We start from the raw sequence: 10,693 nt of genomic DNA, 5'->3' as shown, positions 1-10,693 counted from the left end.
AAACCTCAAAAAAATAATATTACGTTTCTAATGACGGTCGAAAGTACATCTCAACATTTTTTGAGATTCATGACCTTGCGTATTTTTAATGTTGAATAATTCAGCTCGTTTTGTGTGTTTGTTTGTTTGATGCCATACAAAGTTACGTGATTTATGTGTAAATGTCACTATGTTGAGTTCAATTATTACAAACAACTCTACTAGCAATTTGTTTTATGTAATTTGTGTAAAACTGTCATGCAATTGGTATTTGTAATGTGTTCTCTATTTTTGAAAGCACATAGTGCAATTTTCCCATGGTACTGCTGAACCAACATAGAGGCATACATTTTTCAATGAAAAGTGGCTTTATTTTTATTTTCACAATAATTTTCTGATGCTTAATATTTCTAGACATGGTGAAGAGCCTTGACTGTGTTTGAAACCCACAAAAGTTTTGTTTCAAAACTATTCTTGGAAATCTCTTCAACTGAAGAAGAAGAAGAAGAAGAAGAGAAATAAAAAGAAAACAAAAACTTATCTACAGTTAGTTTATTACCATAGTGTGGGGATACATCTTTATCTCCAGAGAGTACATGAGATTGATTGTCCATGTAATAAAACTCCATGTGAGTGTCAATGTCAAATATCATAGATTGGTCATGGAGTTGAGAGACAACAAGCAAAGTTATTTCCACCCTATATTTAAAGCAACCTATCCAATTGTGGGGCTCCAGAGTCTTGCATTTAGAAATAGTACATACACATATATATATATATATATATATATATGTGATGGAAAGGAAGTAATGAAGTGGGTTCAACAACCTCTAATTGAATATATCTAATTAGAGGAATTTAGCCATTGCCTCTTCAAAGTTCATCAATTTATGCATTTGTAAACCTTATAAAAATTGTATCTGCGTTTCATGGTTTCTAAAAGAAAAAGAAAAAGAAAACACACAAAAATTAGAATAAAAATTAATCTAGAAACAGGGAACAACGAAGAATAATTTTGTCAACAATAGGTGATGAAAATATATTTATATCCATCCAATGAGCTCACTTCTACAATCACCCCTCGTGCTTCCACCTCCATGGAAAGGGGGGACCCATAAAGGGATAACCTCATATTAAAAAGTAAAAATAAAAACATTTTTGTCTAATTATGTAAATTCGTTGCTGCCACTGCTATTGTTCCCAACCGTTCCCCACCCAAACTCAGCACATACCCACTTCACTTCATGTCCTTGAACCACACTATTTCACTCCGGGCAGGCTGCCCACAGTAAAACCTAAATTCCACTTCATTGTCACCTCCAGCCCTACTACTAAGGTGGGTGTAAATGAAGGAATGGGTTTTAGTTGAACAATACCAACTCAATAACACAAAGGAAAGTGCAACATCAATGCGACATTAATTTCTTGACAGGAATTTGACCCAACACAGATGCAGATCGGTTACGATCTCGAGACGGGCGGTATTGGTAATAGATTGTTATTCTTCTTCTTCATAATAACCATACCAATAAGAATAATAGTATTAATAATATTATTACTATTATAATAGTAGCGGACATAGAGTTAGCTCAGGGATGATGATGATGATGAAGTAGGCTCTGAAGACAAGAGCTACGTTTGTGTGGTGGTCTCCCTGTTGGTCAGCTAACAGACATTACTGTGCTTCATGTGATATCATTGTAAGTGGGTTTTCACACCAGTTTTTTCACACGAAACAACTGTATGCTCATGGGGGAAAACACAGGAAAATAACACACTGATAAAACAGGAGTGCACCACCCTCTGCCATGTAACAAAAAGATTATGTGAGAGTGAGTGCATGTGAGAATCCCGTGTAAACGATGTGGCATGAAATGCGCTAATGGGATCCGAGTTATGAATCCGGGAGGACGGGGTTATTGTTTATGCTGGACTGGCAGTAAAGCCGACGACGGTGGTGGTGGACGTGGTGGTGGCGATGAAGGGGAGGGGGGAGTGCAAAAGGGGCGTGGCACAGAGAGAGAGGTGCGAAAAGAAAGGAAAGTGATGCAGAGGGCGGGGCCCGGCCCCATACGACAAACCAGGAGTTCTTTATTGCAAGCCCGCGTTTGTCGTGTCCGGCCCATGCCAGGAACTGACGGACGACTTAGACTATCCACAATGCTTTTCCGGTCAGTAGTCGACTTTTCTATTACTCCCCCTCAACAAGCACGCAGGCAGGTAGGCAGGCAGGCAGGCAGTCAGGCAGGCAAAGCCAGCAGCAGCCTCTGCCAGCGTTTGCCCACATCTCAATGTCGTGCCTTTGCAGTGCCCCTATTGCTATTCTCTTCTTTCTCCTCCTCCTCTATCCTCTTCTTTCCTCCCCGCTCCGCTCCTCGATGCCTCCCGGCTTCTCTGGTGCGCGGATCGCTAGCTAGTGAGTTGCTGACTTTCCATTTGCTAGAGCTTTGGTGAAACAGGGCGACCTGCTTGGACTCAGACCATTGTGCGTGTGTTTTTTTTTTCCTTTCTTTCTTTCTTTCTTTCTTTCTTTCTTTTCCCCACGCACATTGCATGGTGTTTTTGTGGAGCCGGTGGCGTTTGGGAGTGTTTGCGAGATAGATTTGGTTGGCTGTATTCGAACGGGTGCTTTGCGTTCATTGTTGGTCGGTGCAGTGCTGGAGCCTTCTCAAAAGGCTGAACACGTCGTCGTCATCTTGGTGGATTGGCTATCGTGGTGTCCTTCTTTGATACATCCGCTTGCTTTTTTGGGAGAAAGATATGTGAGTGGACTTGGACTCGTGTCTGAAGAGGAGCTAGCGAGGCTCGCCGCCCAGATCTGTGCCTGCCTGGATTGTTGAGTGAGCGCGGTTTGGGAGCTGTGAGATTTGGCGGTGGTGAGTAGGTGCGGAAGTGAGTGTTCTGTGCCAAATACGCTGAACAGGTCCTTGTGAAAGGGGTCAACACATTTGGATTGGTAGAACATCGTATACGGCAGCGGATGATTGTATTGGTAGTGTGAAGTGTGCGCACCAGCAGATACTTGGAGATTGGAGATCAGGATGGAGTTTCCCATTGAGAGAATGAAGCTGAGAGTAGCGGTGTGTCGCAGTTTCAGTGCTCGCTGAAAGCATCCCCCAGAATCGCAGGAAACCTCAGATCGGTCCGAATCGCTTCGTTCCTCGTGACTTTTTCCGTAGCAGCGTGTCCATCTGTCCCCCGATTTACAGAGCATCTTGTCGTTTAAGTTTCTCGTTGCTAGCGATCACTATGTTTGCTGAGATCGTCTGCCCAACAGATTGGGGTAGAGCGTAGTTTCGTGCTTCGAGTTGTGCGTCACATCCCGGTTCTCGTTTGACCAAGGTTGGGATGTTGTGGAAGATTTTCTTACAACGCTGTAGGAACAGACCTGTTAATTTTGGTTCATTTGGGCCCCCAATGTGTACAACATCCTCGACGCATTAGCCCAGTCCTTCTCTTCTGTGGATTGTTATCCCCTCTGAGTACTCTCGAGTGTTGTCTATGGAGCGGAGCTTTCGCAGGTTGCAAAATTACTATACAGCTTCTCTGGAGTTCTATCCTTGGGTGATGCTAGAATCTGCACAGACTGGCGTTTTTTTCCCATCAGATCCGAAGACAAGTCTCTCTTCCACGCTTGAAATCCAGCTGGTTCTAAGTCTCACAACTTCGAGTGCCTCTGGAAAAGAGATCTATCATTCCGGAATCATCTGAGTTTCCTGACTTGAGCAATTGGATGCTTCGCGCAAGAATTTGGTTTAGAATGTCGGAACTTACCTATCGTGAATAGGTGAATCGTCATTAGTATGAATTCTGGAACAATTATGTCTCCTTCTGGAAAGAGAAGCAATCACTTAGAGAAACGTGCCCGCTGTTTCAAGTGAGTTACTGTGGCTTGCGCGCTCAAGTGGTGCAGCGAGCGGTTAGAATTGGCGCTGGAGGAAGAGATCATATCTCTCCTGCAGAACATCCCACATACTGAGAGCTTCGTCAAGACACACTACACTAATTTGCGTATACTACGACCTTGTCCACCGAGTAAGGTCCCGTAGCAATCACCTCGCGTCAACTTCGATGAAAGCGGTAGTAGTTGGAAATACATAACCGACCTTACAGAGCGGTAGATGTGCGGCGAAATGACGACTCGTTTTACCTTGCGGTGACCGCAGGTTGCTCTCCTTAAAATACTGTGTAATCCACGGGAGGACTGGAGAAGCTCTTAACACCAAGTCAGAAACCTTTGAGTTGCCTGCGTAAGAGGCTGTCCGCAGCTACAAGGATATTGCGATCTGGAGGGAAGATGACTATTAATCCCGGAACGCTTGTAACCCGGAATTCGCCGACTGCTGTAACCACCAAATCGAGTGCCAAAGGTGATCATGTCGAGTAGTTTATCTTTCTATACGGACAGATTCTTCGTGATTGCTCATGTGGCTCATCATATCCCGAAATCCAGTACTTCCACCTTGTCTTGCACTGTGGGCTGGTCATCACATTATTTACGTAGAGAATCAATTCGCCACCTACAGCATTTGAGTCTTGAGTCCTCTTATCATACCTACATTCTTGAGTATCCGGGGGCTGGTGTCAGGTTCACTTGAGTGGGACTTCGTAGGGACATTTAGTTCGCGAAAGAGTTGCTTCCTGCTGCCTTGGCTCACAATTCTCACCAGCGGTGTCGTTTGTCTCGTGCAGGGATGGATGTGGTTATGATGAACGATTTTGATCAGCGTCACCTGGCGAACAAGAGCAGGTCTCACAGTCCTTACGGTCACATCGGGAGTCCAACTACGCCCCTGAACTTCGACCATCTCTTCCTCCAGAGCCAGGTTCCGTTGAACAGTGACTTGTCCCACCAGATCATGTTGCAAGCGCAGCTGCTGAACAACATGAGAAGCACAGGTCAGCTGGATGAATGCTCTTAAGATTATTTCCACCTTCCTCTGGTGTCATTTTGTTGCTCTCTTCTCCGTGCATGAAAGCGGAGAATGTATACGGTGGATTGTGCAGCGAGAGGTTTCTGACCGAGTTGCCAATTTTCTAGCAGGTATGGGTCCCAAGCCGAAACAGCAGTCCCAGCAGCCGCTTGCCACGCTCGACCAGTTGAGACACGCTTACAACAGAGGTGACCAAGATCAGGGTTACGGTGTGGGCGAGCAGGAGCAGGCCGAATGGAGTCCTCGATTATTCTCAGCCGCTGCCGCTCAACAACAACAACACCAACATCAGCAAACGCAGGACCAGGTTATGAGAGAAGAACTGCCCAATGAGCCATCTTCGATTGCACTGGTGAATAAGTTTGCACAGTATGAGCGGTACAGAGCTGAGATCCAGAAGTCTTCTAGTCAACCGCCCCAAATGCAATCGCAGATGTATCCCTTGGCATGGCCAGTGGCTGCTCAGCAGCAGAGCATTTCGATGGCGCAATCTTCTGTAGCACCTCCGGTGTCTTCAGCCGTATATTCTGATTCACGGCATTCTGCCTACTCGAATGGGCGATTCTATCCCTACCAGAATCAACATCACCATCAGCAGCCCCAATACCAGCATGTGAGTATGGAGGAGGCTCCGGAGCAATTTTACGGCTCCAAGACAGAGGCGAACTGGCAGGCTAGTCAGGATGGCAGGGCGAATATTGGCGGTGCAGGGTGGAGTGTGGGCAATGCTGCGGCTCCAAGCTACGAAGTTGGGACCAATTCGCCTCGCTTTTACATGTCGCAGCCATTTCAACAACCACAACCGGTGGCATTTCAGCCTCAACAGCCGAAGATGGTGAGTTATCAGCAACCCATGCAGCAGCATCAGCGGGTGGCAGAGTTTGTGGTGCCGCAGGCGCAACCATTCAGCGGCTTTGAGCTAAATGGAGTACCTGCCTCTGAGATGGGAATGTCAGGCCCCGCGATGGTTTCATCGAGATGTGATAAGACGGGCGGGCAGTCTGTGGAGATCATGAACGTAGCTGAGCATCACGGCGATGACTCGGAAAAAACCGTGGACAACTTTTCCGGGCGGCTTTCCTCTCTGATTTGTCGAACATCTGGTGGATCTGTACCAAGTTCCCAGGTCAATATTTGCTCCTTTGATTTTTGAAAGGATTAAAATCTGTCGTTGATGGTGACGTATATGTGGAGCTGTATTGTTTATAAAAATTCTCCGTCTGACATGGTTAGAATGCTTGTGCAGATTACATTCAGTAACAACTTTCACATGTTGCCTCAGAGCTCGAAGTCAGCTTTCAGTACATTCACGCGGCCAAGCTCTAACTTAAACCCCGCAACGGAGGTCGAGTTCGTGACGAGAAGTTTGCTGTTCAACGACACGTATAAGTCTAGCGAAGGCGACTATGAAATGATGCACGAAGATGTCGATACGGAGCTTCGGTTGTGATCGAGTGTGTTGGGATTTGGTGGTAGTTTACAACTTGTGTAGCGAATTCGGGAAAAAGGTCAATCTGAGAGCTGGTTTGTTCCAGGATGGAGACTTGAAAGAGCTCCTCTGCGATGGTGTTTGTGATGGCTTTAGAGATACTCCGACCGTAGGGGGTTGGGCACCTGTGAAAGTACAAGGAGATGCGTGTACTGGAGGTGTATCAGTTTTTGGTGTGAGGATTGGAAAACCATGGCTCGTGAGCGTTTATTTTTTTATTTTATTTTATTTTATTCTAGTGGTGTCCTTACTGCCGTTCCATTTAAGTGGAAAGAGCAGATAAAGGGAGTTTAAACCAGCTACTGATCAAGAGCGAAGAGGATCTCATGTGTACATAACGCTGTATATGCTGTCAGCAATTTCTGTATGCTTTGCCATTGTGCTAACCACTTCGGGTGAGGTTTGACTCACCTTCAGAAGTTTGAAAACACGTTTCAGTTTTGCCCTCAAAAAGTGTGTGGTATGTCGAATCACTGCGATAGGTAGATGAGTTCCAAATGTCCCTTTGAGCATCTTGGTTTTTTCTCTGACACCCACTCTTTCGGCATACTTTGCGAAAGAGGGTTTTGTCTATTACCAACCAGGTTATCACGTTCCATGCATTGGCTTAGGAGCTCTCTCTTACACTTGTGCCTTCGGAAACGCAACGGCAGATCTTGCATATACAAACAGTTTTTGGTGTACCATTCCGTGTCAGGTGGTGGTAGTGAGTGAGTACAGCGGTTAGGTGACCTTGTGAGGGTTAAAACATCTACTGACCTCTCTTTGATCAGCCAGAGTTGTTGAATGGCAGGTAATGGTACACCTTTTCGCAGGTGCGGAAGAGCCGTCCCTCTGGAGAAAACTTGTCTCGAGACCCCTGCCTGGGTGTACATCGTTTTGAGGGATAAAAGCGTTCGTTGATCCTCACATCTCGATATACCCCGTGATATTTCGGAGCTCCTCTCCACCTAAATATCGACTTGCGCCACTCACTAGATCACTTGTAAGATATACTGAAGAAATTTTAATACCCAATGCCACGATTTTCCAATGTCGCCAGTCTGAATCAATCAACAACACGAGGCCGAAGATTTTCCACCATGCGGACCCCACTTTCGTTGAGATGAAAAGCGAAACAATGCCCGTCTCGGATTGCTAGTTGCCGGTTGAGCTTTTCCCCCTACTTTCGCGGATCAAACTGCTTGGTATATAAAAATTCCACAGTGGGTCAACAGAATGCTAGCGTGCGGAATGTGTCTCGATTACTGCAAGGACGCGAGACCTGTTCCTTGGGTGACAGGTGGCGCACCGAATCCGCACATAATGGAAGCGGCCATGCTGGCGCCATCCTCCTCCTGCTAAGACAAAACTGGTGGCCCCCAGAAACGCAGTAGCTCCGTTTTCCCAACTTAGTAATCCATCCACGCAGCAGCAGCACAGTAAACCAGCTGGGGAATCTCCATCCACGCAAATCACCATCAAACAAGGCACCGCGAAACAGCAAAGCTGATCAGCGAAGAACCCATTCTTGCAGGCATTGTATTGCTTGCTTGCTTGCTTGGCTAGAGTGGGATGGGGGCGGCGCAATTGTAAAGGGGAGGGAAAAGTGGCTTCAACCCTTGTTGAGGGGGCTCCACAATAGGCTCCAAAAATCGTCAAAGCGGGTATTATTTATTTTTATTTTGACACTGAAAAAGGGGGGGGGTGCTTCATGCTTTAGATTTATAGAACATTAGGTGTAAGGTGTAATAGGCCTTATTCCCTATATGCATGGATGATCATATAGCAGCAAAATATAAAGTATAGAATATATTTGTAAATTTAAATTATGTTGATTTCTAGGGACTTGTTGCATCATGCACATTTGGACTATAAGGTATAACTTTGGTTTATTAGTTTATTCTTTTAAAGAAAATTTAAATTGTATCTAAGTAGTTGAATTTAGGTAAAGATTTCTTGTTTTTAAGTATATTTTTAGAATTTTATAGGTTTTTTTAAAAAACATTATTTATAAGACATGCATAGAGATTATTATTTTGGAATGTTTGAGTTAGATTGTGCTCTCTATATGTTAACAATGACTTCTCTATATCAAATTAGCTACATAAGCATGGTTACTTTTTGTGCTTTGGATTTAAACTAAACATTTTTCCATTTAATAGAAAGACAAGAAGATAAAATATTTTCCATTTGGTTTCTTTGGAGTTTCAAGGCCCGTAAGTAATGCCAAAAAAATTTCTTATCTAGTTTGGTAGGATATATTGTAAAGTCATGACATATGTGTTAAAATTATGTTTTAAACTCAAATAGTAGATCCTTAATTGGCTTGTAGAACACTTTGACTACTTCTTTGTTTTCATGTGCTTTTTGAGTTTTTGTACTACTTTAACAATCTTAGCAAAATCTTCTAATATAATGTGTCCACTTGTGTCATTATTTAGAAATTCATGTTTTAAGATCTTGCACAAAGAAAGATTATAATATAACATTCTAACTTGCATATCGACTTAATAATTCTTAATAGTTTTTATAATAGAGGTTATATATATATATATATATATATATATATATCTATTTTTTTATTTATATTTTGAATTATTTTATTTGTTCTTATATACAATTGAGAGTGGTAATGTGGACAAAATGTAGTAGTCAAATTTAGCTATAAAAGATAGATAGCTTAGAGAAATATAAAAGAATTTGAGAGTTATTAATTCCATTTGAAGTCTAAAGTAAATATACATTCGATTTTAGTACATTTTGTAGAAAAAAGTAAGGAAGTTGGTACTTTTAGTAAAAAGTTTGTACATGTCGTTCTACAATAGATCTTCAGGTTTTTTTTTTTTTTTTTTTTTTTTTTTCTTTTGCATATTTAAATTAAAATATTATAATGCATTTGCATGGTAGAATTTTATCTAAGTTGTCATATATGTTAAAGTCTCTATTCTTCTTATATTTATGATTTTACTGTTCTATTTAATTATATTTTTTTTGTTTAATCCAACTTTTAGCTTTTATTTGAGTAGAAATTTTTTTTAAACTTACAAAATTCTAAAAAATCTTTCTTTTGGTCTACTGTATATTTTTTATTTTTGTTATTTATTACAAGGATTAATAATAAGACCTCAAAAAACAACTAAAATCAGTCTAGTATTAGACATTATTAAATAGTAGTGCCATAAAGGTTATTTAAAAACTCAAATATTAAAAAGACGAAAAAAAGATGATGGGAGAATGAGCATTTTTAATACAATTAAGTAAATATGTGAGAAATATATTCTTTGGTTACAACCCAAGTAGAATTATTTTGCAACTTTATAATTTCTATTCAATGTTTCTTGGATTAAATCTAATATTTTAATATGACCTTTTCACTATTGGAAATTAAGTTTAGAAATTGTTAATCAATTCTAAGCTAGTATCAAGTATTAATAAATAGAAATATTAATAAAAGAATTTAGAGCACAAAATTTTTATTATAAAAATAAAATTATAATTTTGGATAAGTGAATAAATAAGTGGCAACTTAATGATTACTTAAGTTATAAAAATTAAAACGCCTAATTTGTTTGAGAAGATATTAAGTTCTAAACTAGGATTGTATTAAAATATTTAGATTATTTTTTATAAATAAAAAATTATGATATTAAAATTATTCCAAACTAGATTCTAAAATAAGCATTAAAAAAAGTCACACATGTATATGTAGTTGCTATAATTGTTTTAAAGTTGTATGATTTATTTATGATTTATTACAATTTACATAATATCTATATACATATATATTAAAAAAATGAATGTAAAATCATCAAAATAATTTATTTTATAAGTATTGTAAAAAGAATGATTAAAAAAATTTCTACAAAACACAATCCAATTTCCTTTTGGTTCTTTTGTAATTCTACAAGTGTTTTTCAAATAAAAAATAATATTTTCAACATAAAATTTACATACTGTTATGTATTTATCTATATTGATGTTTGCTTTTAGATATTAATTCAGAATTGAAATTTGGTTTGTTGACTTTGATTTGAGATCCTGGTGTTTCTAGATTACAATTTTGTAGTGAGGTATACATAATTTTATAAAGAGCCTTAAATACAATAATAAAATCAGGAACAGTTCTCAAAATGACATACAATCAACTTTTAAAATTTCAAAGCATGCATTTTCTCACACATTTAAATTCCAACAAAAGAAAAAGACTAACTTTTTGTAATGCTTGAAAATTGTCTTCTCCCTTTTTAAAGTGACCCATGAATCAATTTACGGCATTTAGCGGGGTAGAAATCTCACTGAAGGAATACCC

General features: G+C 40.4%; 1 protein-coding gene across 10 annotated transcripts; it reads left to right on the top strand.

Moving 5' to 3' along the window:
- Nucleotides 1–2,165: 2,165 nt before the first annotated feature.
- Nucleotides 2,166–6,832, top strand: LOC112286802 (uncharacterized). Of its 10 annotated transcripts, none has more exons than XM_090253026.1 (5): nucleotides 2,166–2,395; nucleotides 4,146–4,349; nucleotides 4,672–4,878; nucleotides 5,024–6,039; nucleotides 6,160–6,832. In XM_090253026.1, exons 2-5 carry the CDS (start codon nucleotides 4,277–4,279, stop codon nucleotides 6,361–6,363), a joined length of 1,500 nt encoding a protein of 499 aa, XP_090109152.1. In that variant the 5' UTR covers nucleotides 2,166–2,395; nucleotides 4,146–4,276; the 3' UTR covers nucleotides 6,364–6,832. The 10 variants fall into 10 exon arrangements, with proteins under 10 accessions (XP_090109152.1, XP_090109160.1, XP_024384851.1 ...); XM_024529083.3 differs by having other exon boundaries at nucleotides 2,242–2,464; XM_090253025.1 differs by having other exon boundaries at nucleotides 2,270–2,871.
- The last annotated feature ends 3,861 nt before the right edge of the window (nucleotides 6,833–10,693 follow it).

This window comes from Physcomitrium patens, chromosome 9 (assembly GCF_059467195.1).
Source record: "Physcomitrium patens ecotype Gransden chromosome 9, ASM5946719v1, whole genome shotgun sequence".
Taxonomy (NCBI): Eukaryota; Viridiplantae; Streptophyta; class Bryopsida; order Funariales; family Funariaceae; genus Physcomitrium; species Physcomitrium patens.
The sequence above is the reverse complement of the archived record's forward strand: the minus strand, read 5'-3'. Positions and strand labels throughout refer to the sequence as shown.